This window comes from Conger conger, chromosome 1 (genome assembly GCF_963514075.1).
Source record: "Conger conger chromosome 1, fConCon1.1, whole genome shotgun sequence".
NCBI lineage: Eukaryota > Metazoa > Chordata > Actinopteri > Anguilliformes > Congridae > Conger > Conger conger.
In genome coordinates, this window is record NC_083760.1 from 91972311 (window position 1) to 91994659 (window position 22349).

A 22349-nucleotide genomic window follows, 5' to 3' on the forward strand; every position below is an offset into this window, starting at 1 on the left:
GGAGAGTGTCTCCCTCTACTGTCAGTCCCAGGAGAGTGTCTCCCCTACTGTCAGTCCAAGGAGAGCACGTTTTCCTGGGACATTCACTCGGCCCTAGCTTTCCCACATTAGAAATGAATCTGGACTGAAGTTCAAGTAACTTGGCTTTTTAACTATTCAACAACTGTTCAAATAACAACTTGCACACACACACACACACACAGTACAGAATAATTCCCCTTTTATTCTGGGCACATTCTACTTCTTGGATGATTATTGATATGATTATACACTCAGTGAGATCTTTATTAGGTATTTATTAAACTTATTTTTTAGACTTATAGGGAGGTAAAATGGATGTTTGGGGGGCCGATGCTTCCTAATGCCACCGGCAGTGGTGTCTGTATTCATTTATCGTCCCGACTCGTGTGATTTAAAAATCATAGAATACATTTGTGTAATCAGTCGGCTATCGATGGCAGCCTGCAACCAATGTCAAGCACAGTTGGAGAAAAAAACCCCAGGGGCCCAAATGTTTTAGTGCCTCTCATGAGAGTGGCCAGCCAGGGATAAACTTAATCTTTGTTGTTGTGTTTGGTACACAAATCTGACCGCGTGCTTGTCACCAAGATATTTTTTTCAAGTAATGAAGAGCTGCATGTCAATCATTTGCTGATGATACGGAGCCGTGTGATTTTGTGGTTGCAGAGCGATTGAATGTTTTGTTTTCTTAAATTAAGTTGTTGCTGCTGCCTTCTATGATGAAATGCAGTAGCATAGCATTTAGCAATGCAATTCAGTGGGACATTCACTTTTCCTCCCTTTTGTTCTTCTGCTGTTATAGCCGATCCACTTAGAGGCTGTTGTAATGTCTGCTTATTTGCGTTACTGTCACCTTCCTGTCAAATTTGACCAGCCTGGCCCTTCTCCTCTGACCACTCTCAAGAACAATGCATTTTGATTGGCTGATTAAATATTTGCATTAACAAGCTGGTGTACAGCTCTACCTAATAAAGTGGTCACTGAGTGTATATTGCATGTAAGTAACTGAATTGAAGAAGTAAACACACATGGCTATATCCCTACAAACCTGATTTCCCAATATAAATCCCACACAAAGAAATAAAATCCATGCGAGTAAAGGCGGATAAGAGCAGTTCTGATATGGAGGTGGTTCTAAAAATACAAATTATGTAAATGTTGTTTTTAAAAAGCATTTTTTTTAAATATGACTAAAAGTAGATGTAAACCAGTGATAGGCAGTTCTATTCCCTAAACTTCCTTGCAGCTGTATAACACGAAAGCCCTGATTCAAACAAATGGAAATGAAAACTACAATTCTCCAAATAAATTTGAAGTCCAGAGTCCAGACCAAACTGAGGAAAGGCACACAGGTCCCCCCACCCTGCCTGCTGTCAGTCCCAGGAGAATAAACAAATGATTATATGTTGCATAAAGTAACTGAATTGAAGAAGTGAACAAACATGATATGATGGCTGTATTCCTACCACTCTGAGTTCCCACTATAAATCCCACACAAGTCATCACACCCTGACATATGATGATTAGCCTATATTGTAATCCACCAAACTAAACAAATTATTAATTTTTCAATGTTTTCATTAAGCCTCCACTGAAAAATAAAAAAAGTGAAAAAATTGTTTTCTGATTAAAGATTATAAAAAGAGTGACAGCAGAAGTATAGTATCACATAGTTTAACATACATTATTGCTTACTGAACTGATAAGTTGACTAGTTATTCAAAGCCAACATTGATGCTGCAAGTGTATTTGAGACCACCTTTCCACCAACACTCCTAGATGTTAATCTGTGGCCTTGTGCAGTTAAGCAGTAAGTATTAAGTATTACATAGTCAGTGAAATAATAAGAAAAATGGTTATCAATAGAATGCATATTTGACAGCACCCACAGACAGGTTGCCACGGTGATCTCAAATCAGTTTGATAATTCTGGTGCTTCTGGATCCATCATCCTCTTTCGGTTCTTAAAACACCTGGAGGTCCAAAGACTCACAGCATCGCTCCATCATCTCAGTCTCTTCTGAAACGTCTGGAATGAAGAATGAATCACATTGTTTGAGATGGACACATGCAGGCAGGTATGCTGTACTGAACAAACCAGGACACAAACAGCAGCTGCTGTACCGTAGATCATGACATGACCAGAGATTTACATGCATGTAAAATGCTGAAGAGGAGGGGGAGTTATTGACCATGTAGACACAGCAATATACCTGTGAACCTGTTTTTGTTTTGTGGTCATTTTCCCAGCTTTGGATTTAAATTCAGCTAACAACAGCCACTGTTCCAAGTGGTTTCAGGTTATTCCTTCAGTCAAGACGGTTTTATAAATATAAAGGAATATTCTCATGAGGAAAACCTTCTCAGTGTGTAGATCGTTTCAGGAAAACAGGGCCCTGGTCGGAAACACTCAGTTTGAAGATTTGGATCAGTACAGAGTGCCCTGTCACATCCTCACACAGTCCTAGAGTGGCTTCCACTGGTTACCTGGGAGGCCAGTCAGGTCCTCAGGGATCTGGTTTAGACCCAGCATCAAGGCGGTTGTCATCTGTGTCGTAATTTGATCCACAAGGTATTTCTGTGAGAGGTTTGAAAAACAAATTTGATTGTTTCCTGTGAAGTGATCTTTATTGAGGTGTTCTATCTGAACTGTTTTTTTCTGTTGTGTGTAACAACAATCTACATTACATTTATTTGAAACTGAAGATGATGCAACCTTTACTATATTACGGGGTGATTTAATCAAAGTAATAAAATGTATTCGGCTCAGGCAGCTTATACAAACTAAGTAATGAAAAGTGTTACTGCCTTGCATGCATTATTATACCATGAACATTGCGTAAACCACCCCCTGGATAATTAGGTGTTCCATGAAAGCAAGCTGAAAACGAACCTGCAGATCACTGAACTCTTCCAGCATCTTCCTCATGGCATTGTGGAACATGGTCTTTTTGAAAACCTCAATTGCACTTTTAAGTTTCTCTTGAATCTTTCTGAAAGATTCTTTTCCTGTGATGTCAGAGCATTCTGAAAATACATTTCACACATTTCTATTGACAATTGAATTTTTCATGTTAATATCGACACAATTGACATGACTTGCCCAAGTGCCGACCTTGATATGTTTGCTTCATGGTGTCACGGATTGAATCACTGAGGGAATTGTAGATCAGCTTCTTTCTCTGTAGGATTTCCTTCTCCAGTTTCCTGTGCACTTTTCTTTGCTAGATGATATGAAAGGAAAGATTTTTCATTGTTGAAAAACTATTGAGGTCATTGTTGTCCTGGAGCATTGGGGTCAGTTTCTAATATTTGCAATCAGCATTACATTACATTACATTATTGGCATTTGGCAGACGCTCTTATCCAGAGCGACGTACAACAAAGTGCATACCCATAACCAGAGATAAGTTCGCTGAAAGACCCTAGAGGGAAGTACAATTTCAACTTCAGCGTGAAATGTGTTAGACTGCAAGAAAGGAGAGGTCGACTGTAGAAGAGGCATTAAAATGCGTTCTCACCTCTGTTCTAATGTACACCAGACGCAGGTATTTCTCTTCATTCTTTGTCTTGTTGTATTTCAGAAGGTCAGTTGTGATGAAGTTCTCTTGGAAACTTTCAAATTGCCCTTTGATTGAGGTTCTTGAAGGTCCAGTGCTTGAGAGACAGTTTAGAATGATTTGTTTGTGTTGGAGTCTCTTGTTATACTTAGACAGAGCAAAACACGGAAATATGGGGCCGTTGTGTATGGAAGCACATTCCAGGCAAAATTCAAATGAAAATATATCCTCATTTTCATTGGTCATACAGTTGCGATGGAGAAATAGCACTGGAAATATATTTTGTGAGTTGTATTCTGACAGGATTAAAAAAACACACACAAATAATATTGGCCCTGAATTCATCCATAATACATGTAAATCCTATGATTTGTAGCTTTGTAGATGCAGTGACAAATCTTTGTAAAATGGGTGTTGTAGTCTTTTACAAAACCCTTGCCAAAGGGAGACAAACCTGTTTTAAAAATTTAAAGAAAACAGTTCAACCTTGTGAATATGATGTTGATTTAACGTCCTAGCAGCTTGTACTTCAGAGTGCATTGTGGTCTGTGCCCAGTTATTAGAAGATGAAATATTACTGAAATATGATTGGTCGCTCTGAATCATCAGATATTGGTATAATATTGGTTGCATAAAGGAAAATACATCAATGCAAAAGTCACTCACCCAAATGTTGTCAGAAAGTGGTTGTTTTCATTCATCTTTTTGTACATAGGTTCTGACAGAGTGTAGTTCAGATCAACTAACACTCGAGATTGGTAATATCCATCATTTCTACACAAGGCTTTAAGCGTCTTGTGGTGGCCTCTGTTATCACACCATTCCTGTACAAAAACAGAAATACAAATGAAAAATCACAATGTAGCCTATGGAGAGCAAAATATGCACCAGGCATCCCCTTTTCACTGTACAAGCTGCTCTGAAGTGACATGAAGTTTACATGAGACTTTATTTGAGTAAAAGAGTAGGCCTACTCGCCAGCACATTAATGAAGGAAAACTCCAGGCTAAAACACTGACATTGTCAGTGAACGTGTACCAGCGATGTGAAATTAATTCCCATCTGATATTTGTAATATAGACCATAGTAATAGTGTCTTGGATGACAAAAACATCTTGCAGTGAACATTATTATAATATATTTATAATATCTATTATATATTATAATATATATATTTTATTTTAATTGAATGTGCCTTTTGTGAAGAGAGATATTGTATGGAGCTCAGGGAATCATTTGACCAAAATGAAAATCCTGACAATGTCAAAATGATTTCCTTTAAGCATTTAGACAAAATTGTGAAATTATTTGATGATTGATTAAGGAGACATCGTCACTAACTGAATCGGCTAAAGATGAAGATTAATAAAAAAGCTTGGGGAAAAAGTAAAAGCAATTTTCACTATTCACCTCAGCGAATAGGCCTATTTGAGTAATAGAAAGTGCAGTAATTGGCTTTAGCCTGCAGGTCAGAATGCATTTGACAAAATACAATAAAATGATCGTATTACGCTCATCGTTATGAAAATCTGTTTATAACAAGGCAACATGCGGCAATATTTAAGCCTGTTTATAACAAGGCAACATGTGGCAATATTTAATGTCATGGAATAGGCAACTACTGACCTGAAATTCCAAATTCAGTTGATCATTGTATCTTGAGATGCCAGTATTTATTGATTTATTGATTGATTGATTGATTGCCAGCAACAATGTCAGGAAGGCATTGCAATTTCCCTGACTTCCAGATTATTTTTACCAGCCAAAAACTAGCAACTGGCTAACACAAACTCACTGGTTCCAGCACACTGGCTGTGGCCTTTTCCAGGCATGTTCTCTCTGCTCTCTTTGCTCCCATCTCCAGTTTTTCCTGGAGTTTTGTGTGAACTTTGCTCAGAGTTGAATTCAATGTTCTGCACGTATTAACCAGATCCTTTTCAAGTCGGCTGAACTCCTGGGAATTTGAAGACTGGTTCTGAAAAAAAGACAATACTTGAATTTCTGTCAATAGCTAGATTAAACAGTTAATCAGTTCCATTGTGAGACAATGAAACAAGTCAGTAAATCACAAACTAATGTTTCTTCCAAGCTGGCTAGTTATCTGGAAGCTAGGTAGCTGAACACCAGAATTGCAGCAGATTGTTTCGAAAGAGTAATTGCACTCACCACTTCAGCCTGGCTCCACCTACTGCTCTCACTAATTCAGCCTGGCTCCACCTACTGTACTCACTACTTCAGCCTGGCTCCACCTACTGCACTCACTAATTCAGCCTGGCTCCACCTACTGCACTCACTAATTCAGCCTGGCTCCACCTACTGCACTCACTAATTCAGCCTGGCTCCACCTACTGCACTCACTAATTCAGCCTGGCTCCACCTACTGCACTCACTAATTCAGCCTGGCTCCACCTACTGCACTCACTAATTCAGCCTGGCTCCACCTACTGCACTCACTAATTCAGCCTGGCTCCACCTACTGCACTCACTAATTCAGCCTGGCTCCACCTACTACACTCACTAATTCAGCCTGGCTCCACCTACTGCACTCACTAATTCAGCCTGGCTCCACCTACTGCACTCACTACAGGTTTTTCTCTTTGGGAAATCACTTCCTAGGTCCAGTTACTTTTTTTGTGGTGGGCGGGACTTTAACACTCTATACAACTTATAAGAATGTGTGGTTAAACAATTTTTCCACTATATATCTTGATTGACATCGATATGACATAGAGGTGCCTGCAAAGAATCACTTACGATCAGGGCGTGGCCAGAATAAAATGCAGAAATAAGTTTTCTGCCAAATTATATCATTTCGGAAATGTCAGAAAAAATGTTTTCATTATAAAGTAGGTGTACAAACACATTTACAGTGTGATCTACTGTAGAGCGCAATTACCCTTTAATATTACATTTCAGACAGCACCTGAAGTTTGCAATAAGTCAGCAATAAAATTGTGTTTTCTTTGTCATAGGATTATACTTTCTAAAAACACATTAACATTTACATACTGATGGAGTCAAAACATACCTTTGAACTGAGAGCATCCTTTGAAAAGTGAAGATAGGAAATGATTCCAGAAACCTCAGATACATAATCTTTCACTTTCTTCTCGAAATGGGAGACGTACAGTTTCTTAATGTGCTCCATCAGCGCTGGCAATTCTTTGTAAATAGTAGAAAAAACAGCTAGTTAACACTTAAACCATGCGTCTAGTCTTCACTTTGTGCTTATGTACTGTATATACACTCAGTGAGCACTTTATTAGGTATTTATTAGACTTCTACTGCTGTAGGCTATCTACTTCAGAGTTATTATGCATTGTGTGTTCAGAGATGCTCTTCTGCATACCACTGTTGTAATGTGTGGTTATTTGCGTTCCTGTCACCTTCCTGTCAGCTTTGACCAGTTTGGCCATTCTTCTCTGACTTCTCTCATTAACACGGCGTTTCTGTCTGCAGAACTGCTGCTCACTGGCTTTCCGTTTAGTTTTTTGCACCATTCTTTGCAAACTCTAGAGACTAGTGTGCGTGAAAATCCCAGGAGATCAGCAGTTTCTGAGATACTGAAACCTCCCTGTCTGCCACCAACAGTCATTCCATGGTCAAAGTCACATGAATCACGTTTTTTCCCCATTCTGATGGTTGATATGAACATTAACTGAAGCTCCTGACCCGTATCTACATGATTTTATGCATTGCACTGCTGCCACACAATTGGCTGATTAGATAATTGCATGAATAAGTACTTGTAATAAAGTAAAAATCTTCCTAATAACGTGCCCGGTGAGTGTATATAGTCAGTGAGCATTTTATTAGATAGACCTGTACACCAGCTTCTTAATGGAAATATTTAATCAGCCAATCAGGTGGCAGCAACTAAATGCATAAAAGCATGCAGTCATGGTCAAGAGGTTCAGCTGTTTTTCAGACCAAATGTCAGAATGGGGAAGAAATGCGATCTAAGTGACTTTGACCTTGGATTGATTGTTGGTGCCAGACAGGGTGGTTTGAGTATCTCAGAAACTGCTGATCTACTGGGATTTTCATGTCTCTTGCTAGACTGGTCAAACCTGTACGTGGACATGCTACAGCAGCAGAAGAACCAATAAGTCAAAAAAAATAATAATAAAGTGCTCAGTGATTGTATCGTGCTGCAAAAAAGTATTTGCCCCCTTTCTGATTCTCTATAATTTTGTATTATTCACACAGAATGGTTTCATACATTTAAATAAAACATAATATTAGAAAAAGGGAACCTGAGTAAACACAAAACACATTTTTGAAAATCAGTGTTTAATTGATTTAATAACAAGAGTTATCAATACGATTTAATAACCATTACCATTAGCAGCAATAATTGTGACCAAACACTTCCTTTAATATGATATCAGTCTTCCACATCACTATGGAGGTATTGTAACCCACTCTTATGCTTTAATGAAGACAAATACATTGGTTTTTCATCGTGATATATAATATAAAAACGTTTTACCAGTTTCATTGCGATCCAGAACAGTTGACTTCCCTTGTGCAATTCTCTTGAATTCTTTAGAACTCACAGTGTACACATCAAAGAACTCATTTGAATGGTCTTCATCACCAAGCAGAAATTTCTTAAATGAAATATAGAAAATATGATTGTTAAAGAAGGTTTTGGTCTGTAATAGTGGGGAAGTTACTGTGAAAATGTTATAGGAAGTATTTAAGCTACAGCACAGCCACCAATAAGATAAAATGAGTTGATTAAATTAAAAGTACTTTTCAAGTAAAAAAGTTATCTTGAAGCTGCTTAATGAAAAACATGAATTAGGTCACCTATGGGCCTTGCCACATGTCGGCTAATGCTACTCTATTTATGCTTAGGCTCCTTTCAGATAACATACATTTTCCTTCAGTTCACAGTTAATTTAGCTTCATGCTTCTTCAAGTCAATTTCATCAAGTCGATGGAGAAAGTAAGCTGGTATATAGAGAATGAACTTTTTGTATGCATTTATCCTATTCGTTCATATTTATTCCTGTATTTGTCTGTGTGTAAGAGCACGTTTCAGGTAATGCTACCACGCTAAACCTCACCTTTATTTTATCTTTGAAGAGTGTACTGATTTCTTCTTTAAATATCTCATTACGGGACAGTATACATGCATGTTTTTCTTTCTTCTCATATTCCGGGGCATCCTGAAAAAATATGTATTAATAAGAATTGTGAAATATGTCCAATTAAATATTAAATATTTATTTAACCTGTCCTTACCTTGTCAATGTTACTTTCTATGTCAAGGTCCTCATCTGTGATATGATAATTTCTGGTAAAATCAGAAAAGTTATTCAGAATTAGAAACATGAAAAGTCAATACACAGGTGTATGAAATATTTCTGAAGATATTAATAATGTAACAGCTAACTCTCTGAAGTTCTCTGGGTCGATGTCATCTGTTTGGGTGCAGATGAAGGTGATATTGTGACACTCTCCTCCTCCAGCAATGGTTCTCAATGATGTATCAAAGATCTCATCGGCTACTTTCTCAGACAGGGCACGTTTCATCTCATTGACAATCCAGACAGAGGAGCACTGGCTGAGACACTGTGGGAGTTTAATGAAAATCTTTCATCAGTTTCAACATTTTCCATGGAGTCCACCATCGTAATAAACAGAATTCAGTAAACGATTAAAGCTTGAAGCACTGACATCACCTCTTTCCACATGTCGCTTCTGCATTTACTGACGTCTCCGGCTCCAGGCAGGTCCACCAGCACAATCCCCTCCAGCAGAGCTGGAGACTTCGGCAAGGAGATGGTGACTCGCTTCACCAGAGGCCAGAACTGCTGCTCTGATTTTTTGTCACTCCGAATGTAGCATCCAATGCTTTCAGACAGTTCTTTGGCCTGTAGAGAAGTTTTAGGAGTAAATTGTTTATATTTTAAGAGAAACCAAAATCAAACATTCATGTCAACCTGTCATAAAGACGTCCTCTTAAAAAATATTATTTTCGCACTCACAGTGTCAAAATTCAGAGTCTTCGTGCCTGTGCCTGGAATCACAGGAACCTCTCTGGCTCCCACCAATTCACCGTAATCTTTCTTCAGTCCCGCTTTTCCATAAATGGCTGTAATCTTTTCCCTTGCCATTTGTGCAATTTCATCATCTTTTGCTGCCATGTTGTTTTGTTGGTCATTTTCATTTTTGAGTGAGTCTTGCAGGAAATGTAGTTCTGATTTCCAGTCCTGTTGTAGAAATTCCTTAATCACCGATGTGTATTATCATTATGTCTGCATTTAAGAGTACATGGAACATGGTGGGGTTGATTTGTTGACAGGAACCAGTCACGGTGTGTTTCTATATTAACTGAAAGATACACATGTACCCCGGTTGCACATTTGGATTCGCTCCATCTGACATGAATGATGTAAGGCAGCCTGAATTCATAGAACCTTAGTTACATGCATACTTCTGTTCTATTTCAATCTTTCTTAATGTCAGAGGACGGTGCTTTAAAGCAAATTTGCATGACTCATACCAACATAGTCACAAGGAAGCGTATCCATCTCATAACTGCATGGTGAGTAGCTATGTTGACCCTATAGAAACGCTCATGACTGCATGGTGAGCAGCTATGTTGACCCTATAGAAACGCTCATGACTGCATGGTGAGCAGCTATGTTGACCCTATAGAAACGCTCATGACTGCATGGTGAGCAGCTATGTTGACCCTATAGAAACGCTCATGACTGCATCGTGAGCAGCTATGTTGACCCTATAGAAACGCTCATGACTGCATGGTGAGCAGCTATGTTGACCCTATAGAAACGCTCATGACTGCATGGTGAGCAGCTATGTTGACCCTATAGAAACGCTCATGACTGCATGGTGAGCAGCTATGTTGACCCTATAGAAACGCTCATGACTGCATGGTGAGCAGCTATGTTGACCCTATAGAAACGCTCATGACTGCATGGTGAGCAGCTATGTTGACCCTATAGAAACGCTCATGACTGCATGGTGAGCAGCTATGTTGACCCTATAGAAACGCTCATGACTGCATGTTGAGCAGCTATGTTGACCCTATAGAAACGCTCATGACTGCATGTTGAGCAGCTATGTTGACCCTATAGAATCGCTCATGACTGCATGGTGAGCAGCTATGTTGACCCTATAGAAACACTCATGACTGCATGGTGAGCAGCTATGTTGACCCTATAGAAACGCTCATGACTGCATGGTGAGCAGCTATGTGGACCCTATAGGAACACTCATGACTGCATGGTAAGCAGCTATGTTGACCCTATAGAAACGCTCATGACTGCATGGTGAGCAGCTATGTTGACCCTATAGAAACGCTCATGACTGCATGGTGAGCAGCTATGTTGACCCTATAGAAACGCTCATGACTGCATGGTGAGCAGCTATGTTGACCCTATAGAAACGCTCATGACTGCATGGTGAGCAGCTATGTTGACCCTATAGAAACGCTCATGACTGCATGTTGAGCAGCTATGTTGACCCTATAGAAACGCTCATGACTGCATGTTGAGCAGCTATGTTGACCCTATAGAATCGCTCATGACTGCATGGTGAGCAGCTATGTTGACCCTATAGAAACACTCATGACTGCATGGTGAGCAGCTATGTTGACCCTATAGAAACGCTCATGACTGCATGGTGAGCAGCTATGTTGACCCTATAGAAACATGAAAAGAACATGGTGAAGGCCAGGTAGCTGCAGCGCATATGTCATTCAGTGGCCTGCCATTCAAGGAGGTAGATATACTCCTGATGGAATGGTGTCTAATTCTCTCAGATATAGGAAGGCCTTTTGACATGTTGGCATGTGCAAAGACCTTGATAATCCTCTTGGGAAGCCTCTGCTTTGACAGGGCTCTGCTCTTGCTGTGACCATCATGCCAGACAAAAGGTATTCAGACCTACGAAGGCTGGCAGTTGCCCTGACGTATGCCTTTAGTGCATGCACTGGGCACATTTGCCCTTGCATTCCAACCCCTCCTCCATCCTGAGTTTGGGGGGTGAAAGGCCCCAACTCAGTGCTCTGATTAATGTGAAAAGGAGATGAACATTTGGGAATAAAGGATGGGTTCAGCCACAGCGTGATCCCTGAGTTATCAGCGTTCCAAAGCATGCATCTTAGCAGGCAGGGTGGATTCTGCCATTGGCCCCTTCAGGAAGCAAGAGACTAGTGTGTGTGTGTGTGTGTGTGAGTTCACACTGTCTGGTTTCCCACTTGGCACGATACACCTTACTCCAGAGGTTGATTTGGAAGCATCCTGCAGAAACTGCAATATCACTGGCACTGAGCAGAACTCTGGACTTCACCATGCGATTCACACCATGCTGCAACAGTTTCCACCTGTTTGCATACAGTGAATGAGTGGAGGGTGCCCAAGAGTACAGGATGTACAACTGCCCTCAGAGGCCAAACACAGAGGAACAGGCGATCTGGGTCTGGATGCCATTTGCGACTATGCAGTTCTCCCTCCCTCCTCGGAACCTGCCACAGCTCCCAATGAGGAGTATGAGCAGCACAGAAAGCCGTCGTATTCCTGACCAGCTGGGAGACACCAGCAGAAGCTTGTAGTTGCTTTGATGAACCCTGTCTAGTGTCTGAAGAAGTGAGGGAATGGGAGGAAATGCATACAGAAGGCCATCTGGCCACACATGACCGGGCTGGATGTTTCCCTGAAGGAGAACCACAGGGGGCAATGGCGTCGTCCTCTCTGAGGTGAACAAATCCTCATTGGCCTCGCCATGTCAGCGCCAGATCTGTTCCACCGCCTCTGGTATGCTATTTCCACCAACTCAAACCTACTTCTGGTTCTGGGCTGGTGCTGGTGAAGGTTCACACCTTTTAAGAACCGGCTTGCTTTTCCACGGGCTAGAGGGCCACGTCATTACGTCACTGTATATTCCTCTGGTTTCCTAGCAACGCCCACTTCAAGCACAAAAACAATAGTAGCCGACTATCAGGACATGACATGACTTTACATCATCACCTTACAAATGTTGCTCCTGGCTTTGCGAGCCTACTTCATCATCCAAAGAGGACTGAAGTCCATCCAAAGAGGACTTCAGTGCGAAACCATTTGTGCTGCTTGTCGCGATTGCTATGGACAGCGATTACATTCAAGAAGAAAGGTAACTACTTTACATGTTTTCATTCTTATTAACACTGAACGTAACATGTTAATGTTAGCCTTAATCTCACACTGTGAAACTTCTATGCAAATTGCTCAAAGTTAAGATGGTTGCTACTCTGCCTGACATCACAGCAGCATATGCCAAATCAAAACAAAATAAAGGGAAAAACTAAGAAAACGAGGGTCCGTGTGTGTGACCTGCACATGCGAAAGACGGAGATAATTTGAACGTGCTCTAAAGCACCATTGTCTGACGTTAAGAAGGAATGAAAGAGAATTAACAACATTAGCATGAAGTTATATTTCTGTATGTCTTGGAACTGTCAGAACCGTATTTGGATTGCTGTGTTATAGCAAATTTTATGCTTTGTGTTAACCTGCTTACCTCTGCACTGATGAATTCAATGTCAGCTTTGTATTTGCTGGATTCAGTATTAGCTTGTACATGCACAAAAACGGAAGTGCAGGCATGCATGCTTCCTGAAGGTAGAAGTTGGCCTTCTTCGACAATTGCGTTGATCAATGAGCTCTTTCCTGCTCCCGTCTTCCCAAAGAATCCAATGTAAATTTTCTCTTTGTGGTTATAATCTTTTAGACTTGAGATCTTCTCTCTGCATTGGATAGATACAATAACTATCAATTAATGTTACATATGTTCACTAAAAGTACTGAAGAATTTTTGAAACAGTTGCATCATTTTCACAACTACATGTAATCTAACTTCACCTGCCAAATAAAAATGTTTAAAAATGAACCCAGTGCGCAAAGCCAGAATTTAATCTAGGTTGAGAGACAGGTTTAGAGACATTTTGACAAAAACTGACTTACAGACAGTTTAACCCCAATATAGCTCCGGTTTTTACCCAGTGTAGCCTGACTACTTCATTAGGTATTCATTAGAAATAAATGTTTTTGACTGGATCTTCTGCTGCTGTAGCCCATTCATTTCAAGGTTTGATATTTTGTGTGTTCACAGATGCTTTTCTAGATACCACTGTTGCAACACATGGTCATTTTAGTGACTGCCACCTTCCTGTCCGCTTAGACCAGTCTGCCAGTTGTCCTCTGACATCTCTCATTTACTCTTTCAGTCCCCAGCCGGCTTCTATTAAATAAAGTGACCCTGTCACAATAAATTTGATCCAGGCAATGCACCTAACATTCTAAACAGTTGTACTGGCCTCTGTGACATGGATACTGTTCTGCAATGGCAACTGTTGCTATACCGACACTGCCTACTAGCTAGAGTATACGAAGATGGCGTATCCGTCATCTCCTGACAGAGAAAGCCACCCTGCTCCTAGGCGCTTGTCATTTCCCGCCTGGATTACTGCAACTCCCTCCTAGCCGGTCTCCCAGCTTGTGCCATCAAGCCCCTCCAGCTCCGGCCCTAGTGTGGACATTTCAGGCTGCTAAGGGGACTGCCCCAAACTATATACAATCCTTAATCACTCCCTACTCCCCAGCAAGACCTCCGGTCTGCCAGCTCTGGTCGCCTTGTGGTTTCCTCTCTATGAGCACCTGGTGGTCAAGCTGCTTGTTCACGCCTGTTTTCTGTTCTGGTTCCTCAGTGGTGGAATGACTTGCCTACCACTGTCAGGACAGCAGAATCCATCCCCATATTTTAACGCCAACAATAACACCTTTTCAAACTATACCTTAGTCCTCCCTCCTGATTCCCCCCCACCTTCTGATATCCCTCTTCTTAAAAAAAACCCAACTTATGATGACTAATTTTGTTTCGAACAGCCCTTTGTGTGTATTTTACTAGTTATGGATTTTATGTTTTACTTATGGAAGAACCTGTGCACTTGTAAGTCGCTCTGGATTGAAAGCGTCTGCCAAATTACAAAAATGTAGATTCTAAAATGACCTCATCCTCAATTCGGTCAACAAATTTGATCCGGGCTGCAAAAGTGATTCCGGTAATTAACGTTCTAAAACAGCTGATACAGCGTCCGTTGCTAAAATCTGATCAAATTTGTTGACCGAAGTAAGGATGAAGTCACAGAGGCCAGTACAACTGTTTAGAATGTTAGACACGTCACTTGGATAATTTTTGCAGCCCAGATCAAATTGGATGTGATAGCTTCACCCAAATCCCAAGGGATTTTGGATTTGGTTGAGAAAATTGAGAAAGTTAAGAACATTTAGTATAGTTTTAATATGGGCTCAATACAATAGTATAGTCATTTTGATTGATTGAAAAGGTATAAGGTTTTTTATTTTTCGCTCTGTAAACTCTAGATAATTTCTGCATGCTTTTATGCATTGAGTTGCTGCCACATGATTGCCCAATTATGTATTTGCATACACCTAAGCTGGTGTAGGTCTACCTTAAGTGGTCACTGAGTGTACATCCTAGTCAGCTAGACAACTTGAACTTTTGAACCAAAGGCAAAGGTTTTAACCTGAAGGCCTAGATTAAATTTTACCAACTTCACTGGGAAGGATTGGCAGCTGAACAACTTTCACTTGTCACAGATTCTTTAACATTCTAATGCTAAAGGTAAATTATTATTCTTGTTTCAAAAAACAGAGTACTGCAGAGCTGGCTTTTACAAGTAGTCGTAACAACCTATCACTATTAAAACAAGTGCTGTTCATTGATCCTGGGTTTACATTGACATCACATTGAGTTCCACATTATTCATTTTAAAAGAAAAACTTTGTACTTTAAGTCTTCCAGAAATGAGTTTTCTCTGCAGGAAACCGCTTTGAGTTTGTCGTAAACCTGAGATATGGCATCTTTTCCATCCTGGAATGCATCTTCACCTGTTAAAATACAGACAAAATGCATTAAACAGTTGGCTTTTACATGTAATGGGCCCTATTTTCCAGAAATCCATATCGCATGAGTTCGCAATGGGTGTGGATGCAGACTGTTGGTATTTTCCAGACAAGCGGCGAGAAGCACATAGCTCAAAATTACCGTCACAGGTGGCCAATGGGCTGGATTATGCTGAATAAAATATCAGTGTGTGTTGAAGCTGATTCCCTTCAGGAGGGCAACATTAGCTCAGGAGATAAGAGCAGTTGGAGAGTTGCCAAAATGTGTGTTGAAGTGTACCTAAGCAAGACCTCTAATGTATGAATTTCCTTCTGTCAGAATTTAAATAAATAGATCAATTACCTAAAGGTTTATTATGGGAAAGTTTTAGTTCCCTATTAAACCTGTAGCTGATCATGTTAAAAATGCACAGAAATACAACAGTATCGTGAAGTTAAATATAAAGGGAATATCATGGGCCAATGATGCCGTTTGCAACAGGATTTCATTATGTTGTTGCCCAAAAGAAAGGAACATTTTTTCTTTTTTTTCTAACATGTAGGTAAGAATCTTTGAAAATTTAGCACAAGCTAATGAAAATGAAACTATTTAGACATGAAAATGCTTTCTGAATCCAGTTTAAGTTCATGGTCATTTCTTTTTCAAGCATTGTTCCCTTCTATCTTATAGAATTAATACTGAACTAATATCATTCGTAAAGGCTGCTAATGATTGAGTTCACTTTGAGGTACTGAAGAAGGTAAGACACTTACAGGTTGAGAGAAGTTCTTCTGTCTCATGTGAAAACACCGACTGTCTGTTATTTTTCATCTTCCTCTTCTTTCTCTTCTTTGATTTCACATCTTCATTCCCATGGAGCTTTCTTTTACCTTTCTGAGGAGCTGGAAAATTGTGTGGGTGAAACCTTGAAGTATTAAAATGACTTATGTGCATCATGTTCCAGACACCTAACACATATATTCACATAAATTGTACACTCACTGAGCACTTTATTAGGAACACTATACTAATACTGGGTAGAGCCTCCCTTTGCTCTCAATACAGCCTCAATTCTTCATGGCATGGATTCCACAAGATGTTCCTTTGAGATTCTTTTCCATGTTGACATGATTGCATCACACGATTTCTGCAGATCTGTCAGCTGCACATTCAAAGGTGTTCTATTGGATTCAGATCCTGCGACTGGGAAGGCCACTGAAGAACGATGAACTCATTGTCATGTTCATGAAACCAGTTTGAGATGACTTTGTGACATGGTGCATTATCATGCTGGAGGTAGCCATTAGAAGATGGGTACATTGTGGCCATGAAGGGATGCACATGGTCAGCAACAATATTCGAATAGGCTGTGGCATTCAAGAGAAGTGGAACCCGACCTGGTCTTCTGCTGTTGTAGCCCATCCATTGCAAGGTTTTACATGTTGTGTATTCTGTGGTGCTTTTCTGCTCACCACACTCGTACAGAGTGGTTATCTAAGTTACCGTTTCCTAAGAAAGAGCTCTGTGTATATGTTCTCCCAATTTGGTAGCCAATTGTACCCTGTCTGATTCAATTAGAGCTAGTATTAGATACACCGCCCATACCCCGTCCCTCAGCGGCCCGAAGGAGAACGACACGCCTTCTTCAAGCCGTGTCGTCTCATGCTCGTGACCGTGATTCCAAGGTGCTTTATTGTGTGACGATCTAATAACCCTGCCAAGTCCCTCTCGCTGGAGCAGCGAGCCAATTATGCTGCTCCACTTGAGCCGGCCAAACTTGGCTTTTGGCAGGATCGGGAATCGAACCCCGGTCCCCGGTGTGCAACTGCAGTGAATGCAACCGCAAGTCCGCTGTGTCTTGGCCTGTTGTGCCACCGCGGCCCCCCACACAGTATATTTGAAGGCCCCCAAACACTTCACTCACACTCCATGGATCCTTCCGCTTGTCCCTCAGTTGGTTCCACTGGTCTTTTGTCTCCATCATCTTGGGTCTGCTGTCTTACTTTAAGAGGACATTGACATGTTCTATATTAGGGCCTTGCATTTACATCATATCAATAGAAGTATATCAACACCACAACTGTGCTTGTTGTTTTTATGCTCATGCTGAGCTACCAACTGGTAAAATATTTAAAAACACATTTAAAATATATATTATTTATGTTACAGGAAATTAGATAATGTTAGTTCTGCTCAGTGTAAACAGTCCCCCATTTTTCTGGTGTGGTGCCTTGCTAGTTTACTCCAGTATGTCTGCATGGTGGTATTATAAAAATGTAATAATTCATCATTTTGTTCTTTTTTTAAATACTGCATAAATGTTAGCGTTTAATTTACCTACACATGCACTGTAATCAAATTATAAATAATAAAGGGATTGGGGAACTAAATCAGCGTTGATTTCGATTTCAAAGTAAATCTTACACTGGAATGCCCCTTTAACAACACATATTTGTGAAGGTACCCCTCTTTATTGAATATACCAGTTGTTAGAATAACACCTTAATGGAATAATTATATTCTCACTGCAAATGTGATTCACACTGGAATCGCAGAATAGTCTATACATGACTATTGTCATGTTTATATATGACAAATAACTGTTGATTGTACCTGCTTCTTGAAAGTTTTACAGAGGAAAGCATCATTTTTGTAAACAATGAAATGCAGATATACGTTCAATTTTCTAGACAACTGAATAATTTTAGCCCTCCTCCACTTAAAGGAGCACTCCTTCTGTCTGTCCTATCACTCAGGCTAGCCAAGGTAGGTTCCGTATAAGTGACGTCACTGGACTTATTTGTTTTGAGAAGTTTTGCCCCAAGTTTTGCCCCATATTTAGGAAACGGTTACACTGACGATGATTTTATGACAAAAAGGGTGACAGTGCTCCTTTAAGCATATGAATACAGTCTATTTTTCTCACATAGCAGGGCTCCAGACAACTGGTGGTGCTGGTGCAACTAACTTTCGTGGCACAACATTTTCCTGTGGCATTGCACGTTAAACTATTTTACATTAAGAATTGCATTGGAAGCAGAAATAATGTGCAACATTTTATATTCATACACTTTTGAGAATACATTAAGTGCATAACAGCAAATCAAAGTGCCTTAAAAGAAATTGCCCTGGGCACAAGGTTCCTCGGATGGCCAGCTCTGATGGTTTGGCCTGGCTAAGCCAGCTTGAACACATTCCTTCACATCTTCGTCTCAATTCTCAATGCTGATTCTAATATGGGGGCGACATTGGCTCAGGCAGCAAGAGCAGTAGTCTGGCAGTCGGAGGGTTGCCAGTTCTATCCCGCCCTGGGTGTGTCAAAGTGTACCTGAGCAAGACACCTAACCCCCAAATGCTCTTGACGAGCTGGTTTGTACATTGAATGGCAGCCAATCGTCATTGCTGTGTGACTGTGTGTATGAATGAGTGAATGAGAAGCATAAATTGTACAGCACTCTGGATGAAGGCTCTATATAAATGACAGCCATTTACCATTTATTTATTCATTTCATTTAATCAGATGATGACACATGCATCTGTTTTGATGCCACCATTTTTTTCTCCATGACCTTACACAACATCTTAGAAATGCTTGAACTTGCATTTATCATCAGACACATCACACAAATATTTACAATGAAATTCAAATAAAAGTGAATTGAGTACATCCTGTCTATCCTACCACTGCTGTGCAGACGATACCCAACTCTTCATCTCATTCCCACCATGTGATACACAGGTTTCAGCCCGTATCTCTGCTTGCCTGAGTGACATCCAGAGCTGGATGGACAACCACCATTTAAAGCTCAACCCAGGTAAGCCAATCGTGGTATTCATTCCTGCCATTACCTCTCCCCATCTGGATCTCTCCATTTCCCTAGGGGATACCACACTTATACCATCACCCTGTGCAAGGAACCTTGGCGTGGTGATGGACAGCAGACTCTCCCTCTCCGAGAACATTGCAGCAGTAACCCGGTCATGCAGGTTCTTCCTATACAACATACGGAGAATCCACCCCTTTCTCACCCCCTACTCGACTCAGCTCCTGGTGCAAGCGATGGTTCTGTCCCGCCTGGACTACTGCATGTCCCGCCATCAGACCCCTCCAACTTATCCAGAATGCAGCAGCTCCTCTGGTCTTCAACCTTCCCAAACACTCGTATGTCACCCTCCTACTTACTTCCCTCCACTGGCTGCTTGTCATGGCTCGCATCAAATTCAAAACATTGTTGCTAGCCTTCCAAGCAGTTAAGGGGTCTGCCCCAGCTTACCTCCAAAAAATCATCAGACCCTACACCCCTGCCAGACCTCTTCGTTCAGCCTCCACAGGCCGCTTGGCACCTCCCCCTCTCCGAACTTAGACCTCCCGCTCATGACTACTGTCTGTTCTGGCTCCACGGTGGTGGAACGAACTCCCCGAGGAGGTCAGAACAGAAGAATCTCTTGCCATCTTAAAGCGCAAACTGAAGATGTACCTCTTCAAGTTGTACCTCTCCCTGTCCCTCCCTACCTCCCTGTAAACCTTAATTATTGTCTTTCTGTTATATTTACTTGTGTATTAGGATGTTTAGTTTGGCTAAGTAAGCGGTGTTTGGCTAGGTAAGCGGTTTGTTCATACATTTGTGTGTTGCGGTATTACAATAAAAAAATTAATAAATATAAAAATCTGACGATCAAATAGGCCCTGGTCATTATCTTTGTTGTGCTGGTAGCAGTTGAAATTGTACTTCCCTCTAGGGTCTTTCAGCGCACTTATCCCTGGTTATGGGTTGGCACTTTGCACTTTGTTGTACGTCGCTCTGGATAAGAGCGTCTGCCAAATGCCATTAATGTAATGTAATGTAAAAAATTGAATAAAGTGCAATCAAGGACATTAGAAAACATTAAAATAAAAGCATATAATAAAATCAAACATTAAAATATGCATAGTGAAACTTACCACATTTATATGGCCCCAGATTTAGTCCATTTTCAACTGTGTCAAGCACTCTGATCCAGTGCAGTTCCTTCTCACTTAATTCTTTGGAACCAGTGACCTGCTCAATTGGATAGATAATAAGATCATCAAGACAATGGCCATTCTTGGTGAAATGATCGGAGATTGGCCGATGTTGATGATGGCTGATGGAACTTCTGTGGTCTGTGAATCTTCTTTGCAGTGTGGTTGAGGTCTTCCCAACATATTGCACCTTGCATTTTTTACACTGGATGACGTAGATGACACTTGGTGTCTTACAGGTCAGGTATTGTGTGATTTTATATTGATTTCCTGTAGCTGTGCTCTGAAATTGATCAGATCCCTTTAATATATGCTTGCAGCAGATGCATCCCTGGGATTTACATTGATGAACGCCCATGTTGGTGTCTGCTTTCCAGGGAGCAGTTTCTTCTGTGTTTCTCTGAGGGGAAAATGGGGTGTAATTAGGTTCCAGTGGTCTGAGGAATGAATGGAAGTGGATATTATAATTCCACATGTAACTAATATTACGTGACTTACCTTTATTTGTCTTCCCAGTCTTACAGTTTTTTACAATCGTTTTCACACTTGTCTCAATGCCGTGTCCACTTTTTCAAAACACTTAACACATTCACGATATCATTAGACTATGTGAACTAAACAGTGGATATTTTTGCATTGCTTTCATACTAAAGGCATTCAATCACCACTTCTTCCAAAATTCATGAATACCTCTCTCAGTCAGTGTTCACTACCAGCAAAAGTTTGTACAAATACAGAAAATTTTGCAGACATTTAGATACTCTGTTCAAAACAGTTAACTTTCAGTTCAAAACCCAATAAAATTCTGATCATTGTGGAAGGAAATATGCTGCATTTTGGCAGATAAATTAAACTATATGCTTGAAATACGTAAGACAGATCATTCTGATTTGAGCAGAAAGTTTATTCAGTTTATTCAATTTTTTTTGTTTGCAGCATTGTTGCCATCTATACAAAAGTGATCATACTTGCATTGAAATGTGCATGTATATAGGGTAAATATAGATGTAGTTGTCACTGAAGAGATTTTTGCTGTATATGTACTGTTGAAACACCTGGCTGAAAAACCTACCCAGGTGTTTGTTGTTTGTGCCCTGTTACCACATATACAAAAGGGGCAACCTTTGGATTGGCATTTGCATTCTTTAGCCTTGGTGGGCAAAACGGATGCAGCCAGAGGTAGAGGAAGAAGACATCGTGGAAGAGCAAGAACAGTTGTGTCTGATGAAATCAGAGCCACAGTCATTGATCATGTGGTAAATCATGGTCTGTCCCTGAGGGGAAGCAGGTTGAGGGTTCAACCAAACTTGCCTAGATCCACAGTGGCTTCAATAGTGAGGATTTTCAGGCAAACCAACAGGTACTATACAGTCTTTACAGCATTCTGACTGAAGGAGTTCAATTGATGTGTATATTACAGCAGTACTGTGATTTGAGAAGTCTCCAGAAAAAGCAGATGTATCAGAGCACATTTGTCTTTGACTCACTACAGGACCCAGCGGTTACCTCACACAGTCACACAGGAGGAAGGGGAATAATGTTTACGCCTCAACAGGAGGATACAATAGTTGGGATGGGCATTGTCAGCATCAGGCTAAGAGAAATACGCAACAACATAATTGCAGACAAGAACATATTTCCAATCATTGACAGTGTAAGCACTACAACCATTTCAAGAGTGCCACAGAAACATCGGATCAGGATGAAACAGTTGTACACTGTCCCCTTTGACAGGAACTCTGAGGGTGTCAAGGAACTCAGGTACCAATATGAAGTTTATGAAGGTATATGTGAAGGTTTAGGACCACCACCCACATGAACAGATGTCACTTCTAGATGCAATGGCT

The 22349-nt window shown here is 40.6% G+C and overlaps 1 protein-coding gene across 1 annotated transcript; it reads right to left on the bottom strand.

The window, feature by feature from the left end:
• Window positions 1-328: 328 nt before the first annotated feature.
• On the bottom strand, window positions 329-9801 carry LOC133142542 (nuclear GTPase SLIP-GC-like). Its single transcript, XM_061215563.1, has 12 exons — window positions 9581-9801; window positions 9275-9466; window positions 8986-9164; window positions 8835-8886; window positions 8657-8758; window positions 8074-8194; window positions 6610-6743; window positions 3543-3728; window positions 3137-3245; window positions 2915-3048; window positions 2509-2599; window positions 329-2050 (listed from the first exon to the last, which is right to left on the bottom strand). The coding sequence occupies exons 1-12, from the start codon at window positions 9737-9739 to the stop codon at window positions 1986-1988; spliced, it is 1524 nt and encodes a 507-aa protein (XP_061071547.1). The 5' UTR covers window positions 9740-9801; the 3' UTR covers window positions 329-1985.
• Between the last annotated feature and the right edge of the window lie 12548 nt (window positions 9802-22349).